General features: G+C 37.2%; 1 protein-coding gene across 1 annotated transcript in view; it reads right to left on the minus strand.

Annotated features, from left to right (window-relative positions):
• Positions 1–23,391, minus strand: part of NAALADL2 (N-acetylated alpha-linked acidic dipeptidase like 2) — a gene marked incomplete at both ends in the record, with an annotated part of 329,666 nt that overhangs the window by 9,687 nt on the left and 296,588 nt on the right. Inside the window, 2 exons of the mRNA XM_080349764.1 lie at positions 7,486–7,684; positions 15,364–15,457. Coding sequence (XP_080205890.1) covers positions 7,486–7,684; positions 15,364–15,457 — 293 coding nt within the window. The remainder of the gene's footprint in view (positions 1–7,485; positions 7,685–15,363; positions 15,458–23,391) is intronic.

Raw genomic sequence — 23,391 nt, forward strand, 5'->3', positions numbered from 1 at the left:
TGGGTGTATGAATTTGACTCAAATGATTATTTTAAACTGAAATTAGTGTGCCAAACATGTTACTGTATCTTTTTAAAGACAGCGATAGCTGTATAAGTGCTATTAGAACCTAGTGTTCAGGATTTGATTGGAAATATTTCTTAGTTTGTACCAACCTAGTTGCATTCACATCACTGCTTTCCATGCCATTAACTACCTGGTTTGTCTCTGGTTTTAGGATTAGAAAAAAAATAACCTGGCAGTTAGGGATTGTAATTATATCCTTATAAATTATTTTCTAATCAGAGGTGACTTGCACAGATGACTTGGTCTATTCAGTTTTATGATAAAGAACACTACTGACTATGCTTTAAAAATTCTAGAAACTCGTGATTGTCACCACTTTTACAAATTCTGGTCACTGGACACATGACACCTACTCAGAGAAGCATACAAACTAAGAACATAATCCTTTCATTCAATGGCCGCTACCAAAGACTGCGAGAAAAATCACCTTCCAAGTAAGCATTAACTAAAGACTTACCAAGCACTGAAGAGCATCCCTGATCTTCCAACAGCACATAGCTACTACTGTTCACCTATCTCATGAAACGTCTTTTTGCCTCCCCACATTCTTGGGAGGAACATAAAACCATCCTTGGAATATTTCCTGTGATTTTTTTTCCCAGCAGTTGTTCATAAAGTGAGCTACAATGAAGTAAGTCTTACTGAAAATGTGTGTCACTTCTGTTCTGAATATTTGACTTTGTCATCTCTATCTTGCTCTTTCAGAAACTACAATCAGAACACACAAACACTGCAGAGTTGGAAGGAGGAAGGCAGAAGAAAATGAGAGGACATTTCAGGTGTAAAAAAATAGATTTGGACAAATGTGTATCAGAGAGAAGGGAGCAGAACAAGAACTGCAGAGCCAAGAAACACCAGTGAAGGATTAGAAAGTTAAACAAGTAATACCACTAATCATAACTCCACTTAAAAGATGTGAAACAATTATAGAAGAAAAAGAAATGCAAATTTTGAAAGATACAAGATATAAGGGTGAAAAGTCAGATGGAGAATCACTGCTGTGCAGTAAGACAAAAATTAATTTATTCTGACTGAACGGCAAAATCTGAGGTCCGCTATTCTAAAATGAGTACACAATTCTCTACTTCTCCCTCAACATCATTCTAGCATTGTATTTACAAACTGCACATGGCAGATAACATGAGACAGAACATTTATCTACCACTGACAGTGCAACATGAATTGTTGCTGTATTTCCCACACCAAGGATCAGCAGCATCATATCAAATCACTCTCTGCTCCACATAACACAAGGCAGAAAAAAAAATATTCATGTGTTTGGTTCAGGTTGGTCAACAATGTATTATAACAAACTATACAGGCCTGTTTACCACTTGAAGCCACAAATAAGGAGTTAAAAATGAAAAAAATCTAATCTGCAAAGAGTCTGAACAATGAGATGGTGTTAACGTCTTCTGTTTAAATTCTGGGATAGTTGTGTCTTTTTCTTTTTTTCAGATAACATTGCACTACATGTTTACTCATGTCACTGTTTAAGATTTGCAGAATATTTGCATATTTAATGCTTGTCCTCTGTAAAGTCAATTGTTTACACATGGAAATTTAATAAGGACTTTAATTTTCCTACTAAACTTATCTCTAGAAACTAGAGTCTTAGGGTATGTGAATTTTGACACCTGAGAATCTGCTGCAGTTTATCACCAAAACAGAAATAAATCCAGTGCACTCTGTACATATGTCAGGAATGTATATAATGAATCTCAGTCTGAAATGAAAACATTTGTTCTAGTAAGCAAAAAACACCTGAGTGGCATGAGATTAGCAGTGAGGTAAATTACCTCTTTGTGCAGTGCTAAAAGCATCTTTTGATTGTTCTTTCATTTCATTATGGCAAATTCAGGGCTCACAATATATCATCGCTTATAGCGAGTATTTTATTCAGGGCATTATAATGTACTGATTTGTTGGAAGCTTTTAGCCCAATGAAGTGTTAATGTTACACCTGGGTATCTATGATAAAAAGAAGCAAGAGGAAGAAGTTTAACTTGTACAAATGAGCAATAGAAACTGCTGGAGGTCTTTCTTGAAAACAAATTGGTTTTGAAATCGTTACTTTCCACCTACTTGTTACTCAATTCACTCAATTCCATCTACTAGACATAGCACAATGGCCCTCGCAACAATTTCATAAATAGTGGATGACAGATGCATACAGTATTTCCTAAAGGGAAGATTTTACACAATTTGACTTTGTTTCTTTTAAAAAAATTGTCAAAAGAACTGTCAATCAGGACATAACCGATCCCTAAGCAATGGTCCATTAAGAATAAAAACCACCTAACTGGAGCAGAAATGACAGTCTGAGCCCTTGTATGCCTTTTTTGGACTTTTAGAAACTGAAGACACAAAGTCTGGTTTTAGTGACTCTTAGATTTGGATATCTTGGTGGGAGCAGCACAGGGTATTCTAGGAAACCCTGCATCCCTACTACTCGACCCATCTAGTATCAACAGCATCCAAACATGAAGATCAGGTTGAGTTCTAGACACAGACCTGAAGAAATCAATCACTTTCAGAAAGGGAGGACAACTCACTGCACCGTGTCCTCTGCCTGATACTCCACAAAGTTTTTTTTTATTGTCTCATTTATTTGCATTATTATTATTCACTGTTTCAATGCCACTTGAAGTGCTATTCCTTTCAACAAAAAGGGACCACTCTCTCCGTGAACACCTAAGGAGTCTACACACAGGATAGACACATTAGGTTGACAGGTTGTCAGAGGCTGTGGTGATCAGCAAATATAAGAAATACAATAAAATATACAAGGAAGAAAAGGGGGAATGGTCTTACTCAATCTAGATAAACCTAAGATTTGAGCTCAATATTTATAAACACCAAGAAGATACAAGCTGTCTTGTTATTCATGATACTGCTCATGTCGGTGTTTTGGTAGGTGTTTTCGTAGAGGGAAAAGGATACAAAAGCATGACAGCAGGCTTTTAAAATCAAAGAATTTTAAGGATTAGCTCATACATGAAAGACAAAAGAGACAAAGAGGAGACAAGTAACTCAGCATGGACTCGTTTACCCCATCACCTAACTCACATTCATTTACAGAAATGTAAATGGCTCAGAAGCCATGCAGAGACCCGGTTAATCAGCATCAGAACAGGGGTCAGCTGGTATTTCCTCGCCCTTATCAGACAAGCTGCTTTCACTGTAGGGAAACTGCCCCAGGTCTTTGATTCCATCTATGTTTATTTATGGCTGAAGTACCCTTGGTTTAGAATGCAGAGATAAAGCATCTTCTCTTGTCCCTAGCAGGCAACTACACATGCTTTACTGAATGCTGACGAGGGTAAGAATTTGAGGTTTTCTTACTATATATCAGCATTTATAGAATTATCTTATTTCTTTGCTGAGGCTGACCATCTCACTGAGAGGACAATATGCTTGAGATCATCCTTTTTTTTTCTTTCTCTGTCTGCACAGAGTGCCTAAAGTAACAGAAGCTTTCTTCTTACCTTAGCTTTGTACATGCCACTGCAGTGTCATCTATGGTTATCGGTACTAGTAGCAAAATATGATCATCAGAAAATATACAGAAATCTTCCGTGCAAGTATACGTTGTAAGAGTGGAAAGTGAGAAAATTGTTAAAGGAAAAAAACAAACATATATGAATTGCTACTGATTATTCCACTAAAATAATGACAAAGATCTAAATCAGAACATTATCAATATTATGTCTACATTAGGAGGAGCAAAGGCAGATAAATGAAAAATATCAATAGCTGTCCTACTTTGGTTCTAAAGATTTATTTTAGAAAGTCCACCCAGGGTTACCATTGCAAATCACAGAAATCCTTCAGGTACAACAAAACTCAGAGATTTTGTCCTAACCCCAAATCAAGCCCCAGGGTAACCCTTGTAGGGTAATATTTCCCAACCTATTATTTTTCATTCTGCCTATATTTCTGGATAAGACTAAAATACACAGATGAAAGCTGTACTTGTGTATTTCCAGCTCAGCTGGAAATAGAATATCACGGGGAAAGTCTGCTATTGTCAAATTTTCAGTTCAATGTCATGAAGTTTAGGTAAGAAGGATAAAAATCTGAACTACAGTGTTTACTGATGCCGTATTGAACAACCTGTCAATGTGAATCATGATTACTTAAATTTAGTCAGGATGTCCTAAAATAACTAAAAAAAAAATATTGAATTCTGTAACTTTAAATAATTTTATTGCTCATTATAGATGAATAATGCATCAATTATGCCCAAATATTGCCCTATGACATTGACTGGAATGAAGCATCTATCTTTTTAACTACATATATATGGTAAGAAACTACAGCTATGGCAATGAGTGAGATAAGAGAAAATACACAATAGTTCCCTTGTAGTGGAAAAACACAAGTAAGTTGCAACCTTCCTCCTGGAGTAAAGCAAAAAAATCCACCTTTCCATTTAATTCAAGTTCTAGAAGTAAAAACATAGTATAGATCTGGAGAGCTGTGAATTAGGACAAACATAAGCCTAAAAATGATGCCTAAACTTCAGCAAATTTGTCAAGTACTTTGATTGAGGTTGAGAATATGAGTCCAAATGGGTATACAGGAAGCAATCATTTTTTCATGAAGAATACGTGCTTTACTGTACACACAAATTCTTCCTTCAGAAGGCTGTAAATTACAGTATTTATGGAATCTTAATGATCTAAACACAGTTGGAGCCTGAAGGTCAAGGCTGCAAACTGCATCCTAAATTTCTGTTTACAGATGAAGCATAGTATTTATTGCTGCACTGCTTGCGCTGCTATAGTTAAAGGGCTGCCAGTATTTCCATTATAAACCACTATTTCAGGGCTTTATAACTTGCCCATCCATCTTCTGACTGGGATGAAACATGGCATGCAAGGTCCTGGCTGCGAGACCAATTTTTTTGTTTGTTTTCTTTGGCAAATTACATAAAGAAAAGCTTAAAGTTATACAAGAAAAAAAAAAGTATATCAGGTTTTTCAAGTACTTCTAGTCTCCCCGTGATACAATTATAGCTTCAGAACACAAAATAGATTCATACAACTGTATCAATTAATAGAAGGGCTTGCAATCCCTAAAAAGTGACCCAAATAAAGATTCACTGATAGGTGCCTTTTTTGAAAAGAAACTGCGCTGCAGATTTTTAATGTCAGGAAAGGAAATCAGAAATCTATGACTGTCCTCAACTCTATTTGCATTAAAGGTAAATTTACACTACAATTACACACCTTGTCACAGTACGAAGAACGCATTCCTTTTAAATAAGTATGATACACAAGGTGTACTTTACTGTTATATACTCCTGATGATAGGTAAAAAAGCTCAGAGTAAAGACAAATCCAATGTTTTCACGCAAACTCTATTATTGTCTACTATTAAATCTTGTATCAAATGTAATAAAATCAGGAGTGTAAAATTTACAAAATTTTCACTTCCATACTATTTACTTTGCCAATGTGAACACTGCGCTATGCACCAAAGTACTGCTGAGAGAAGGCAGATGAAACATTTAATTTACCGTATACCTGTATATCTAGCAATTACATCCTGATGCATAACAAAGTTAATACTGCAAGCACTACAAGAATTTAAATATTAGAAGACCTCAAAAACCCTGTTATTTGGATCATGAGTTTTGGTATAATTTATTTTTACACATAAAGAACTGGGCCAGTTTCAACAATGTGCCTTTGCAATGCAATGCAGACACATTACATTATGTTAAGCAGTTTTATGGCTCCTTTGCAACACCATACCAGCTCAGACAAGACAGACAGCAGCATTAAACCTGGAATATTAGAATTTATTTAATCACATTTTGGTTTATTTCTTTATATTATAAACCCAGTCACAGCAGGAATGAAGTAAATTAGTCCCTCCCCAAATATAATATTTTCTTTATTATAGCTGTGGGAATTTTATTCATTAACACTATTGAGTTCACCACAACTAGATTTTCTTTTTTTTTTTTTCTTTTGTTTTTTGTTAAAAGATGGCTGCATTTATTTTACACCATTCCTGATGCTTGGAAGAATCTCTTCCTCCTGATGCTGTGGCTTTGTGCTCTTTTTCCAAAGCATACTTCTGCCACTTGTCTATTTTGTGCCCACTTGAAACAATCACTAGCACCAGACATTTAACAGTTTTTTCCCTATCAGCTGCAACAAAGTATCCGTTTATTACTTTAGTTAGTTCTGGTTGCAAGTACATTTATATTCCTAAATAACACAGATGCCTCATTCACTTCTGTGTCCTGGCCCCTGTCTGTCTCCTCTGTATGTATGTCAGTTCACTTCCGAGCTCTCTTTCATGTCAACTGGTTCTCCTGAAGTAAAACCTGGCTATGGCTTTAGGGACAGTTTTACCTGGGAAAGGCTCCTAATGGACAGTATGGATGTGCCATTCGCTATCTGCAGCCACAAGGTCCTTCACAACAATCCCAGTAGGCCCAGTGAAGTCCAGCAACCCACATATGGCCTCAGCTCCCTAGCCCAGGGCATTCCAAACACATCTCTGGGGTCAGGCTACGCAGCAGAACACTGATGGGCTGCAATACAGCGCTCCAGTGTGTGCTGAAGCAAACACGCACACTATTACTTGTGCGGAGCAGCCAGAGGACCAGGCATTATTCAGGGCGTGCTTGGCCAATTCTTGCTTTTCAAACTTTTTTAAGCTACTGATTGCTGTTAAGGTGGGTTTTTTCTGGTGTGGTGTTTTGTCGCTGTTGTTGTTGTTTGTTTGTATGTTTTTTTGTAGAGGAATTTATGGTGAGAGATACAGACCTGTAGATTTCTTTCTTAGAAAGCAAGAGATTGAGTGATTACGACATCTTAAAATCAACCTGGGTAGTGCAGCTGAATACATACTGGAGAATAATTCTAACCAGAGACAAGATGTTATGAACGGTGACTGACTAAGGCCCTCTCGTTCACGCCACTCTACTGCCTTTGACTGGTTGAAATGCACCCAAGAATAATGCTATATAATTAAATATATTAAATAATGCCACACAGTATCTTGTATAATTCTGAATCGTCAATGAACTGTAAAAAGTTTTAAATAAAACATAGGTGGAGCTTGTCAAGCAGTATTAGACTTCAAAATCTTTTCTTCTTGTGAAAGCTTATTGTACCGTCTAACACACGTATCTGTCATGCTGCCTGAGTTGCCATCACACTGTACATCTTGTTAGCAGCAGTGTCATGACAGAAATGCTACAGTGCTGCATTCTAATGACCTCTTGTATAGTAACGAATTAATGTTTTCTGCAGGATGGATGAGATAGAGAAAAAATAGCTTTAATCTTGGATATTCACTGAGATTTTTTTTTTTTAGAGAGCATGACAGCTTTGAAAACCACACTATGGGAGATCACCATTTCCCCACAAATGAAGAATGAGTTGAACACAATACCTGTAAAGTCCTGGAGGAGCTCGATGAACCAGGAAGCTTTTCTCCAAGCTTTGTAGCACATCATTGAGCATCCTGACTCTGATAGGAGCCCGCTCCTTGGGGTCATTAGCTGGGCGCATCTCATCTGATTGGAACAATTCTGCAGTGTCCCTCAGCTGTGATGCCAATGCCAGCAACTGAGGAATATCTATGTCATCACCTAGGAACAGTAAGACAAAGGCAGTTGCCAGTGATTAAGAGAATGTTGCTTGTTACTTTTGCTTACAAGTCAAAATTAATAGCTCAATTAAAATCTGAGTTTCTTTTCCCTTGTGAGAATTATGTAATGGCTCGAGGAAAGCCACAGATCATTGTGCTGATCAAAAGCTCTGATCTGTTTTTCAAAGATCAGTTTGGGATGTGACGTTTTAAGATCTAATAAGCCATGAGGAAAGTAGCCTGAAATCTACCATTGAAAAAATGGGCATGCAGGAAGCAATGGTTATAAATCAGCAACTGTGACATTTCCTTCTGAGACAGAATTTATTAAATGCCTTTTGATGCTACAGCTCTCAAGTTGAAAGCTTGTGCTCAGATTCCATAATGACTGCTGTACCAAAAACCATAATATGCAGAATTTAATTGAATTTTGTTCAATGTTTTAGAATCCTAGAGGTTAACAACAGTTGTAGAGGGGATCCAAAATTGTTCCTCTTAATCACTTACATTGTATGCCAATGAGCCAACTAACACTTTAATTGATATCCAAATGTAAATTCTAATCCAGTCAATATTTCCATAACTTTTAAAACTTGGAATGTTAACTGTAACTTTGTTTGCAGTCCTACACAGACACTAAAAGAATAAAGGCCCACAACATCTTGGAGCACACTGTGTTTTGGATATTTCCCTATTCATGGTTCAGAAATAAGAACATGCCACGTGAACTGGAGCATTGTGAACGTGCCGTCTATTCCAACCTGCAGTGCAGGTGAAGTGCATGCCCACCTTTGCAAGTGTGTGCATAAACTTCTTTAATTTTTACAAGCACATGGAGAGACAAAGCAGATTCTGAACCTGATATAAAGTCAAAAATAACATCAGTCACCAAAAACATTTCCAGGATGTAGAAATGATCTTTAAGACCAAGATTCACTTCACCTATTAAGGACAAGGAAATTAACTATCCTTAGATCTTTTAAACAATTATTTAATTAAAAAAAACCCTTGGTGAGTTCAGTATCTTAGTGATGGCTAATCCAACAAGGTGGTTCAAGATATTAGTCAGATGAACATAAAAGTTTCTTGTCTAATAGATATATGGAGAGATCAGAAATAGTAAGTGGAGAATATCAAGCCATTTCTCAGACTATTTATGGATGGAGTCTGAAAGGCGATCACACAACAATAACGGAAAAGCAAATAGGTACAAATAAGTAATTCAAGGAAATGCCTGAATACAACATATTCTCCCTCTCTTATGCAAGAAGAGATTTGCTATTGGATATATTTCAGCAAAAGGAAAGGAGTTCATAGATCCCCACGTGCTTCTGTCATTCAGCTGACTAACACATTCCAATCTAGCAAAACATGAAATGATCCAAAATACATGGAAAGACAGATGCTGGTGCGAGAGAAACTGTCAGATTTCCTGAGCTATCAAAATGAATTTCAACAATGAACAGAAGCTCCTTGTGAGAACAGGAGTGAGAGAAGATGGTTTGTGTCTGTCTTAGTTTGGGACAAGGTTGCTTTGTCAGTGACTCTTGCCCAATCCACCTTTCCCTAATTAGAACGGGTAACAGGCTCTGCAGTACCTTGATGTACAGGACTGGTATCTTTCTGATTCAGTCTGGAGTAATTTAAAGTCTGATTAAGTTAGGCTGATGCCTTAGAAAAATATGCTCCAAGCATATAAACTTGGCACATTTGTGGCATTTTGCAAAATATCGTACCCTCCATTTTCAAATCCCAGGCAAACACCCTGCAGCTGAAGAACTTGTGCTTTCCATGCACACAGTCCAGGCACTGTGCACACCTTAGCCAGGGACTTGTGTCAGTATGGAAAGGTTTAAATCCACCCTGTTAGAAAAAGCACTTCATATTCCAAGTAACATACAACATTAATCATTTTTATTTTGAATATTACATAAAAAATTGTACGCTAGCTATGCCTTTTCAATAGGCAAGTTGAGATACATGGAAAATACCTCATTCTATATCTGGAAACAAAGCCAACCAGACTACCCTTTCTGTAACATAAAAATCCTGTAAATGCTTTTACTCCTTTCTCCACAACATGCATTTTCCCCCTAAACCAACCACATTTTACTTTACAGTCATGAGTAAAAAGCACTGTTTACCTTTCACTCCAAATCAGCACTCATTATGAAACAAACACCTAGCTCCCTTTTTTAATACTTCAGGATGAGACTGGCAAGTGTCTCTGGCTAGTGGTACCACAGAGAATGAAGGACACCGTTTTAAGGACATCAGAAGTTTTTACCACAACACACTGAACATTACTGCCAAGGGAAACTGTCATTTATGCTTTTCTCAAGTTGAGAAGCTGGGAGGGGAAGGGTAAATGATTTTTAAAGAAAAGGATGCATTAACTAGTAATGTCTCATAACCCTCCTTCACAGAAAACTTTTTAAAATCCTGCAAGTGTTAATTCACTTAAGAAAACAATGCCACATTACTACATTTTGTATTCTTTGTCCTTTTGTTTCTAGTATGAATCATGATGAATCATCTAAGCTAGTTCTTTAGTTGTTAAATAAATAAAATTTCAAGTACAAGAAAGTGAATCAAGAGTATTTATACTCTTGATCAGAGAATTACACTGTCAAATTTCATTACACGAGCTAAAGGTAACTGGATTTTAGTCAGAAACAGGTTACAACAAATAGAAATTTATTTTACAGACACTGAATGCAAAAGCCTTTTCCTGTGTAACTGATTGCTCTTATGAAAAGTACTGCTAGAGGTTTAACATTTTTAAATTGTGTTTGTGCCCTCTGGTATGCATGTACTTGCCTACCAGTACCTACAGGAGAATAAGCACAGACAAATCAGCAGTTTAAGGCATGACACTCACTCTCCATGCATGTGAGCATGTGCTTGCATGGAAGAGAGAAGGGAAATTGCTTCAGGTTTTGATTAGCTTGCAAATTCAGGATCAGCTATGGTGTGTTGTTGTATTCAGTAGGAAGAGTTTTCATGCTGTGCAAAATTGGATGATCAGACCTGGCAGTGGAAAATCTGAATGGGAAAGCTTTGTAGAAAGTACCCTAAAGGGGGCAGAAACACAAATCCATGGACATCTTCAGTGCAAAGAATATGTTGCCATCAGCTTCAATTTTGCTACCATGACTGCTACTGACCAAGCAAACTAATCTGGTGTTGCTACTAGAAGTCTCTTTTCAAAAAGGTAACCATTAAAAAGGCATGCTGTGACATATTATATGTGCTAATACAGCACAAGTTATCAATGATTTTGTACAGAGGTGCTGAAACATATATGGGCTACTGCTATGGAACAGATGCTCATCCTTTCCCTTCCGTACCAAATGCTTTGTCCACAGAAAATCCATTTTTCTATTTTTATTTTTTTTTTTTCAGGCTGATGAAAGGTTTGTCAGTACTAATATATAATATCCTTGAAAGAATATTGAAGACAAGATGTCAATGTCTCATGGCAAAGACAGAATTTCTATCCTCTATCATCTCTGTAGCAGTCAAGAATAATGGGTGGGAACAGTAAAGAAGGAAACTTTCTGAACATTACAGACAGATACAGAAAGTAACTCTGAAAAGTGCCCTAAATGATTGGGGAAACACGGTCAAGCAGGTAAAATGATGCAAGCTGAAGACTAGCAGATAGCTGTAGGCACTGAGTATGCAGCCATCAAGTAAATGACAGAGATATATTTCTGTATTGATTTTTCTAAGGATGAAGAGTTCAGACTGATGTTTTGAAATGTATGAGTTGATCCAGGGCTGTGGAAAGTCATGCAGATTTTCCTGGAAAAGGCTTATCATAAAACAGATTATTTTTAAACTTCTGCTAGCACTGCTTACTATTATCATCCCAAGTACTTCAGATGCTGTAACATCTGTAAAACATCCATTCTGAGGGAAGAAAGGGCCTAACTGATATGAAGCAACGTACAACCGACACCGTGTCAGCCAAGGAGCTTTAAGTCCCAGCTCTAGCTCTCCCTATAAGGGGAAAATCAGAAAATCTCATCCCCACTTCATTTGTCTTCATAGGCCTTTCTCAGCCACTACCTATTAGACACGGCTTACAGCTTATTTGATTTGTTTACCAGCTTCAGCAGCCTGTGATGACAGCCACAACTAGGGAATCTTGGCATGCAGGTCTGGTGCTACTCAGCCAAAACCTAAGGCTGGGGCAACAGATACTGATTTTTCAAAGGTACAGATACCAATTTTTGAAAGTTCTGCATGAGTCCAGGTAGGCCCAGTGACCTCCAATAATGAAACGGTATCAGCTTCCACAGCCAACAGCACCTAAGCAAAAGACACGGCTCACAACAAACCTGGTTGTCTTTATTTTTTGTTCGTGCTGAGTCAATCAGGTGCAAAGGTGCAGAAAGGCTTTTGATCCTTTTTGATCCACTTTTAACACCTTCATCAATCCCTGAAGTCTGCTGTAATAAATACTAGATTATGTAGAGAGGCTCAGATCCAGTGTAAGAGAGGCCGCAATGAGCAAGTCCAGAATGCACAGTGCATTTAGCAGATGATATGAATGTTTTGAATAAAAATACTTATAGAGATACAAAATACTTACATGAAAATGCTTATACATTTGTACTTGCATATGCATACAAAGTACTTATAGAAGTACTTAAAAGAACCATTTGTATCATTCACACACCAGATCTGACATCTTGCTTGTGCCCTACCTCAAAAGATAAATTGGGTTTTCATATTATGCAAAGATATTTTTGTATTTGATTCAAGTTGCAGTGGGTCTAGTTTTTAAATGCATGACCGGCACAAACACTGCACAACTGCAATGTGTAGTTAATGTGAATATTTTAAACTATCGCTTATTTATGAATTACTCTAAGACATCACGTCTGTGATCAGATAGATAACAGCCTGAATAGCCCCAGGGACCTGGTTTTCACTCTTGGAACCCATCTCATATAATTTATGACCACAAGGTTTCCTGTTAAACATCAGATAATCAATGGACACACAAAAAGAAATGACTCTCCAGCCACAATCGTTCCTTTCAGGTAAACCCAAAAGCAGCAGCTTGTTTCCAAGTGCTCCAAATGGAGAGAACATGGTGCTGAACAGCCATTTCCCCACCTTTCTGAGGAACAGGCCCCGAGCCAGATGGAAACATGTTGTGGATGACATTTCCCTACAACCTGCCATCCAGCCTATCCTGAAGGTAAGAAATGGTTTAGAAAGTGCTGAGCAACATCCTGTTGAACTTAACAGAGCTAACAGTACAGACATCCATTACAGAATTAATCCTTTGGAAACATAAATAAATGCAATATTAGCAAATATCAAGACGCACACATCTTTTTATGAGGACATCCAGAAGCCTGAAAAACTGTGACTCAAGTATTTATACCTATGAATTCAAGAATGTGAGAAAATCCAAAAGGCAATAAAATACGTGTTGAAGTGATGGGCTGAACCATATGCGAGACAGAAAATCAAGCCTAATCTTCAAGTATGTCATGCAGATTTCCCTTCAACTTTTCTACATTCACAGTTTTCATCAAGTTGGAGAAGGAAAACAGTTTACTCAATGTATCTTTGAACTGGAAATCTAAGACAACATAAAATATTTTCAGAAATGAAGAAATCCACAAGCCATGTTAAAAAGTGCAACTTCTACTCCAAGTAATAAAAAAAAAGACCATTGTCTTCTTGGTTTCCAAAATAAAAATAAACTGTTATTTGTCACAAATCAGAGATAGATGAAACATGACAGTCACGAGAAAAGCCATTAAAGAAAACTCCAAAGTGAACAGCTGGAAGAAAATTTATCCTGCTGGCCCTACAGCCTAGAAAATAATTTTCCCTCCCCTGAAGTGGCTGAGATGAATGATCTAACTGAAGTTAGAGGAAAAAAGTCAGTTTAAATCAACATTCCCTGTTACTCAAAGTAAAGAGAAAAGGAAGAACGATACCAGACATCTCGTGTTCAGTTGAAGGAATACCAGCTGAGCCACACTTTTTATTTGATGATCCTTCCCTGCTGTGTTTAGGCTGAACTAAACCAATGTTTATATGGCACAACAGAGCTCAAATTGCTTGTCTTGTTGGATGCTCACTGATTCCAGAGCACTGCCAGCCTACTGACTTCTAGGTCTTGACAATGATGGATGGCAAAGATTAAAGAAAAGGGATCATACTTTTGTGAATGTGTATTACAAACAAGTGATACTTTATACTGTAGGGAGTGAATGAAAAGCAGGTGCAACACCTCAAGATTGCAAAAAATCTTTGAGATAGGATCTCACATTCTGTTAAACTATCTAGTTTTGTTGTGATTTTATAGAACATACATCTTTATTTAACAGATCAGTTTGAGAGTTCCATAAACCCATACACAGAAAAATTATTTTTGAAAGGCCTTAGCACACTACAGGTAATCTGTATCAGAGATGGATGAGGAAATAACAACATGTTTTTACCTATCTCACATTTTTCCACTGTGAGGTCCTACCAAGATCATGCCTTGGAGTAGTCTTTCAAATTTCAGGGGGGTTCTTCTCAGGCATGTGCCTTTTAATATTCCTTTTAAGTTCACTGAACTCTGATCAGAATACCAGCTTCAGAAATATCTCAGTTAGTACACATTCAAGGAATTATCTTAGAGTTTGGCAGCTATCAAAAAGTCATAATCTCAAAGGACTAAGCTTCTTATGTGCTCTCCACATCCCGCCTACTTTCAACTAGTCACTTAGAAAAGGAAGGAGAGAGTTGCATCTCATTTGAATATCTCCTTAGTCCTCAGGACTGGAGCTAAGAGAGATACTCTTTTCATCATTGGTAAGACACAACTGCACCCTTTAACTGGGTTACCTTAAACAGCTCAAGGCACAGGCTATCAGCTTAATTGGGTTCTGTTATCAACACAGCACAAAAAGCCTGCAGAATGCTTGTTCTTTTATCAAGCCCTAAAAGGCCACAAGACAACAGAAAGAGCCAGAAATGAGGTGACACCAGAATATTAATAATGGCTAATGACTCCACAATCTTGACGGAGCAGTCTCGTATCAGGGCATTCATCCTACACCTTGCAAACAATGCCAAGTTCCGAGTCTATGAGAATTATATCTGTATCATTTCCAAGTTACCAGTTGCTTTTGTTCACTTTCTGTCTAGGAAACTTCCAGGGTCTCAGCGCTTAATCAAGAATACGTATTGGTAAATTCTCATGCTTTTTCACACCTGAAAAAGGAGAAAAGTTCACATGCACTGCCAACAAGTTGAGTTAGTGCAATAACCAAACCAGGAAGATGACTGTGAAAATTAAGGAGCCAAATGGAAACAGGATTAGAAGCTCGCTCTTCCTTGTACTGAACAAAGCCTTGAATAGAATTAAAATCAAGTTCGGTCACACAGGTTGCTATCTTTGACAGTAATTATGAGATTTTAGTACTAGCTATTCCTTAATTGACACAGTAACAACAGAAGAAATAGAAACATTTTATGGCTTTATTTAGCAGCAAAACCTGTGTTTTATTTGGCATTATAAAATGACACTTTTTAACTACTGAAATCATTGGCTATCATTTAAGTGGAAATTGAAAATCTGCACCAGGGAAGAGATGATCCTTTTTTTTTTTTTTTCCACTATATTAATGGAGAACAATATTCCTCTAACAAAATTACCTTTAAGACTGTTCTGAACTTCTAATGCGATGTCGAGGGCATTAAACGGCAAAACTGGTTCACTGGCAATTTGCAAAGTCACTTGTCCTGTTAGCTGAAAAATACAAAAAAACCCACAAGACAGTCAAATAATTTCTAGCAGATTTAATAGCCAGCATTTCTTTTGGAATAGCACATATTTCATTACATTGGATTTTTAGGGAAAAATGAATAAAATCCCATAAACACATCTCTGTGAAAATGAATATGACCTAGACCATTGCCTTTCTAATACAACGTGGAAAAACATTAAGAGATTACAGCTTATGACCACACACAAGTATTTTGTGCAGTACTTATTCTTTGGATCTAGGATACCACACAAGTCTCTGAAGGGCCTTAGTTTTGCTTCGTTTTCAAATAAAACACCTCAACATCCTAAAAATATGAATTAGGTTTATTGTTTTACTTTGGTCTCTGGTTCTAGCTATTGGATTTTGAGAGTTTATACAAGTAAAAAAGAAAGAAAAAAATCACAGACACTAATGAGCTTCAGATCAAGCCCATGGCTAAATGCAAGTTGACCTGGAAACCTGCTGCCTTTTGAAGAGAGACCTGACAACTTGATGCACACAGACGTACAACTTCCAGACGGGACAGAACACTATATTCTCTCAGTAACTTACAAAAAGAAATTCCCAAATGAGTAAAAGAGATTTCTCAGTCCACTCCAGGCCAGACATCAGCACCTGTCACAAACCTCAATGGCATGAATGCTGCTTTTCAACAGCTGCAGAGAAAAGGCCAGGGACTGAGTGGCCTGAGTGCTTGCTTTCACTTACATAAGACAAGCTCTCCAGCTCAGGGCTTAGACGTGCTAGAGGGGCTGTGTACAGAAATATGTCTTTTTGCTGAACTGCACCTAGGCTGTGATTAAACAGAGGATTTCAGTCTCCAGGCTGCCAAGTCCATCACTGTTCATGGGAGCTATAAAAACCCACTGACAAAAACATGCAAGAAACTTTCATTCATCTTCTTCATATCTTGATATTGCAAAAAGGGAAAAAATAGCTGTAGGGCTGCGCTCTAAAATGGAATGATGGCTGCAGGTGACGGTGATCGTGTTGATAAAAATGTGGACTGAATAGAATCATATTGTACAATACTTCCCAAGGTGTTGGGGAGTTAGAATAATATCTGTCCTTCAAAAGCAATATGATAGTTGCTGTGCTGAAAGCAGTATTTTAATTCTACCATACAAAGTAGTAGGAAAAGACAACAATGCTAAGTAATATTAGAAAGCAATTGTACAGCAATTGAAAAGGAAAACAATCTCCCAGGAAAGTGGATGAAAACAGGGTAATATCAGAAATAGAAGTTTCCTGGAAAAGGATTAATAGAACCCCAACAACACTTCTAAGAAAGCCTTAAAGAAATGACCTGGCCACAGACTGATTTGGCTACAGAGACCGTAGGATTGTCCTGTATATCAGGCTGCAATCCACATGTGAGCAGAGACGTACTACGAAGCCATTGAGATTTACCTCTAGAGAATACAATACTGCAAAAGGCATGAAGAAAAAAAAAACAACCTACCATATATACGGTGAGAAAAAATAGGGAGTAATAATAAAATGTCAGGCTGTTATCAGGAAAACTAAAGAACTAAGAGTGAACTTGAAAGAAGAAGAAAAAAATGCTATATTTGGACACCTGTGTTAAAATATAACACAGTAACCTCTCATGAAACTTTTCTCCAAACTTCCCAGCTGCATGGTCCATTAATGCTCTAAGGCCATTACGGTTTCTATTGGTGATCACACACTAAAGTTTCTGGCTTGAAACACATTAGAAAACCTTTGCCTTGAGAATATCAGAGAGGCATTGCAAAAATACAAAAATTAAATTATTAGGACAAACAGAAATACATACAAAACTGCATCCAAAACAGGTTCATAAACCAGGTTCATATAATCCAGCCATAAACAACTGTAAAAATCTGGTTCTAAAGGTCCAAATGCCATGAAACTCCTTCCTTGTCTGGCACAGAACTCTTCCAATATCAAGACACAGTTGTCCAAAACATTCACAAGCTGGAAGCTGGTATGGTAAAGCAACTGTGGTAATGAAATAACACCCTATGAAAGAAGAGGCATTTTATAAGAAGCCCAAACCCATTGAATCCTAAATAGTACTGTAGCACACAAAACATTTGAATTCTTCCTGACATTCCATTTCTGCAAAAACCTTCACTACAAATTCACAGGTATATTTTAGGGAGGGACATGAACAGCTATATAGTGCTACTGATAGTTTTCAATCTGTTACCACAATGTTTAAGAACACAGAAGTATGGAAAAATGCTTCTCTTCTGAGGTATGAAAGTGGCGTTACAGAGAATAACCAAATAAGCATCTTTGCTTTTCACCATTATCTCCTACAAAATCTGGGTTAATTTTTATCAGTCCTTGCCTTATTTCTATTTCTTCCAAGCAATTTTATTTTGCTTTTGACTACGTAAGACCAAAGTTGTTTTCTCTTTTCTATTCAAATAAAGTTATATCATCAAAATCTTATGACTGACTGAAGCATTTTGGAAACTTTATGGTTTCTCTGTATGTACTAGTGCAGACATTTGTGAGTTAGCAAACAGGTAAGAGTGGTGTTTATTAAATCACGTACTCCGTAGGCTAATCTGGAAGAAATCAATCACATCAGGGAAAGCTCAGAGCATTGATTTGAACAGAGTAAATAATAATGCTGCAGAAGCATATATCAAACCTACATAATGCAGCAAGAAAGAAAAGGCTGCTGATTTCTTATTTATAGTCTTATTTTTGGATATACCATTCCCTGGAGTACAACACTGAATATACATGGAAAATAAAGACAAGCTTCTGCCTCCTTTTCCCTGTTGAAAAATGGTTCGAACTGAGTATTGAATTATTAAATGCAAGAATAACTTAGCAAAGAGTAAAGACAACAATTTTCTCATAAACTGAAATGCTAAAGCAGCATAATTGGTTTTATTCCCATATTGAACTGGTTCTAACTAACGACAACTTCTCAAATAACATTTATACATATGAATACACACACAACACACACAATAATTGATGTAGCATTTGCACAATTATCAAATCTAAAGAAGAAAATTACAGTTCAAATGCTAATTGATTCTGAAATGCTTTTCTTACACAATTTAAAATGAAAAAATAATGAGTAATATTTTCACTGCACTTGGCTTTGGGAAAGGTATTCTTCAGTAAACTAAAATATATTTAATGAACATCCAATTACTTTAAAGATAAATATTAGTATGAAACATAACAACCACTGTAGAGTTATACTTAATACTGCAAAATGAATCTGAATTTTCAAAATAGGTTTATGTCAAAGTATCATAACATTTTTTCAAGGCCTTTTACCTTAGAGTGTAAACATCTTTGTAGGAAGGAAATAACTACTTCTCCTGCCTTTATGTTTCTGATTCCATGCAGATCCCAAAAGAAAAAAACAAAGCAAAACCAAATAAACAAAAATAAAACCGACTTCCAAAAGTGCTGGTGTTAAAGATGATTCAGTACCACATGGCTCTTAAGAAATAAGACATAGGTTCCATTCTCTTCTAAACTGCTAAGCCTACTCATTTAGAACCATTCCTTCTTGCAGTTCTACCCAGCTTATAAACTTAATTTCACTACAAAAGTCAGCTTTCAGGGACATCGTGTGGATCTGTACCACTCTCCAAATGACTCTGACAGTACAATAACTGGATTAAACACACACAATTTGTTCATCTATGTAAATCATAAATATCCTTTATTAAGCTGGTTTACAATGTTAATAAGGAAACTAATTAAAATGGAGTTAGAAGGGGTTCATAATTGATTTTTTTTTTTCTAGCAAGTATGTCACATGTGGTTTTCCAGTGAGTTAATCTGAGGTAAACTCAGTTTTTAAGGCAACTTCCTTCTTTGAGTATCTAAGCTGCCTACTAACAACTCAAAGAACGTCTATTGGCACAATTCAAAGAACAATCCAGTATACAAAAATGTAAAACGCCAGAACAAACATCAGCATACAGTGTGCAGGCAGTTTCTTTTACACAGAAGTTCACATGCCCGTCTTGTTTTTATTTTTATCTGCTGAAGTTTGGAACTCTGCACTATATCTAGCCTGTGTGCTATGTAAACCTCAGTGGGTGTAAGTGCTGAGCCTTTGGGACATTTTTAGTTACATTAAGAGTGCTAAAATGTAAACAGGCATCTCAGATCTCTTCACACACCAAGTTACAAAACACATAACTTAACAAATCAGGTAAACTGCCATGTTTATCCTGTTGTGAACACTCTTCTTCAGTAGTGCTGTACTCCAATTTTACCTGCTGGAATGAATCAGACACAGCTACTTGAAATCTGAATTGTGTAGTGGCAACTCCTTTGTATTTCAGGCCATATACCTCTGCAACATAGTTTTTCTTCTTTCCTGCATTCTATAACTTTTACTATTTAATTTTTACTATTTAATTTTATTCTCTGAATATTAACACCACCTCACCTTACTGACATTTGTGCACTTCTAGAGAAAAGAAGCCCACATATGGCAGCTAATCTACCAAAACCATGACAAATCATATTAGAAAGCAGGTAATGTAACAAGGTGCTGTAGTACATCTGTGTAAATTCCCAACTACAGACACAAGAGACCTCTGTATGTGAGACTCCCTCCTACAGACTCAAACAATCCTTGTAATTCATAAGTGTGGGACACTGGACAACTTATTTGAACTCTGGGTCTAGATTTCCTTTGACATCAGACACACTTTTCTTGGAGTCGTGTCTGCCCCGCACACCTTGCACCTCTCCCTTCACATATTGTACATGGAGTTCAGGATGATGAAAGAGCATGGAAGGATACGTGCTGCCTAGGGTGATCAGTAACTGACTGCTGAAGATGACTTCAAACTTTTTTCTCTCTTTTTTCTTCTAAAGGTGAAGGAAAACGTTTGACTTTTGTGGCTGACTGTTGCATTGTCTAATCTCAGGTGTTGATATCTGCATCAAGGGTTTTCTCTTTCCTCTCTTATTGACCAGCAGAGTGACCTGCTGAGATCATTTGACATGAACCCAAGCAAAAACAATGGTTTCAGTGTACACTCCCCCAAAATAAGGAATCAATCTCTGCATATATTAAGATCGTATCTCAGAACCAAAATGTTAGCAATCTCAAACATTAAAATAATCAGCCTTTGCCAATCACTCCACCCTGCAAAATTAGAGAAATACTTCTGATAATACAGGCAAATTTCCTGAATTTGCTTTCTGCTGGTTCCCCCACCACCTTCCAACTTCCTTCACGTTATCAGATTTTTTTAATTAAGCATGAGAAATTGAGTCTATTTAAATGAAATCTGTGCTTCCCTGGTAATAATGTAATTTCAGCATCTAGTGTTACTGTATGAATGGCAGCAGGTAGTGAGACTCATGATAAATTAATAAGCATTTTTAATACTAGGATCTCAATTTGCTATAGAAAAATTTCCTGCATAATCAGTCTACAGAGTTCTTATATTCATCACCTCTCAAAAAATGTAACTGACTCATACAAGAGAAGTCAGAGGCAGGAGCATGAGAAAACAACCACTTCTTTGACCCTCTGTTTTTCTGAAGAACCACATTCCCTTAATTACACAAAGAAATAGAAATCTGGTCACAAACATTTTTGTTTTGCACTAAAGCTGTCAGCTTCTGGAAACTCAGAACTTCCCAAAAATTCAGTAATACCAAATGTGTTTTTGTTCTTACTGAAATCTATCTTGGTACTAGGGCATGTATTTACACTACAGGTCAAATGATATTTTGGGGAATCTGACATTCAGTTTAACATACGGTGTTTTAGGTCAGTAGAGGGCTCTCTGAGAAAAGAGTACAGCGTGTCAATGGCTACAGTAGGTGAACTAGAGCACAGTAATTCAGAACAGACCGCTGTTTCCGAACAAGAGATGTATGAATTGTATCTGATGTCTTACAAATACTAAAAATTTTATTTCAACACCACCCTCCATCATTTAATGTTGTTTTATTTATCTTCAGTGTAGGAAATACTGATTAGGAAGGAAAGCTGATAGTGAACAAAACATTTGGAGGTAACGTGAGCAAAGCAAACAACACTTAACTACTTGTATTACGGTGGCACACAGTATAAGGCATTCTGAAAGCTACAGATTAGGATGCCAGAATCATGGTAACTTGGGCGGCTTCCTCTGGGGTACAGAAAATCTCTATTCACATCATCATATGCTACATTTTCTGCATGGCTCAGGATGAGATTCCAAGGCACTGAGAAATTAAGGTGAGAAGTATTTTCTTAAGTGATTAATTTACTTAAAATCTAATTTGTTGGCCAACTTATAGTGATGAGAGTACATTTCCTATAGATTTCATTCACAGCTGGAAGGAATTCATTCATCCTACTGTCTTCGACTACTTGCACAAATGAGACACTCATACTGATCACTGCTTTTCTTCTGTGCACACGTAGAAATTCCTACATTTGAAATTATATTAATATAGTATATGGAAATCTATATTTTGTGTATATTTAAATGCATTTATGTGATTCTTGTAATATGTGTACACTAAAAAATGTATTTTAAATTGTATTACGTTTTAGTCAGCAATTATACCAATGCCCTGGGTTATAACACCATAGGTTTTTATACAGAGTTTCTTTCCACTCACTTCTACCTTCTATCCAGACCACCAAGGAAAGGGCTGTAAGAGAGGACACTGCGGGGTCATGATGCTGCTCCTTGCACCACGGCAGAGAGCAATCCTCCTCTCTTGGCCCAGCACAGGCCAGGGAGAGGTCTCTGGTGTCCTGAGAGCCACCGCTGGGCTCTGGAGCTCACTGCCATGGGACATGCCGGGCACCGGGAGCACAAACAGGTTTCAGATGGGAGCACACAGACTCCTGCAGAGCAGCGCACTGCTGACGATCAAAAACGATGCTCCAGAGTCAACCTTCACCTGTGGTCATGGGAGACATAGCCCTCTTCCGAGGTGTTCCTCACCATCTACCGCCAGAGCCTGGGAACCAGGCTGAAGTCTGACCCACGATGGCCGTTCTCATGCTCTTGTTACCACAGCGGCAGAGAATGGGGATTATTAACTCGGCTTCCAAGATAACACCTTCATTGAGTTAGGCTTGGCACTGTGTAAGTGAACTTGGATTCAACCTGGTTTGTTTGGGACTGAGGCAGAGCAACTCTTTGTGCAGAATACATAGGGTTAATGCTTACAAAGGGTGCCGTGAAGTTAACTGGAAAGGGAAGAGTTTCTCAAGTGCTTTATTCTTCTTCCTTTTTTTTTTTTTTTCCGCCACACAAACAGAAATTGCACCTCTTTGAAGTATGCAGGTAAGTAGCAATAACCTTGGGAAAAGTTTCTAATTACTTATTTCATATATATGTATATCAAATTCTAGTGGTATCTAGATGCAAATAAAGTATCAAATTAACTTCTAGAAGGGCCACTACATTTAAGCCTCTTGTTAAAAAAATTCAGCCAGACTTTCCCTAATATGTGTAGTTATGAGCATGCAAAAGGATATAACAGAAAAAACTTCCGCATTTCATGAGCTCTATATGAAGAGGTCACACCATGACAATGCTAATCTTTAGATCATTACAAACCCTCACAGTAGATTTCTTAAAGAGAATTTTAAACTTTTAAAGTTAAAATTCTTTTTTATCTCCAACTTTAAAGCCAGGTTGCTCTGGTTACCAGCTGCAGACTTTGGGAGTGACAAATACAGAAAATTTTTCTTTAAAGCTAAATAATTTGCATGTAGCATTCCCACAAACCAAGATGCCAAAATTGCACAGAAAGTGACCTTTTAAATGCTTTCATTCTCTGACCCACTTCAGGCATAACAGGAGGAGGGGGAAACTAGGGCTAGATCCTTTTTAAAGCAGCAATGTTAACTGCCTGAAGCTGGTTACAGGCAGTCTTGAGGAAACAGATCAAGCTATTGTTCCAGCAGAAA

This window comes from Nesoenas mayeri (genome assembly GCF_963082525.1).
Source record: "Nesoenas mayeri genome assembly, chromosome: 9".
NCBI classification, from domain to species: domain Eukaryota; kingdom Metazoa; phylum Chordata; class Aves; order Columbiformes; family Columbidae; genus Nesoenas; species Nesoenas mayeri.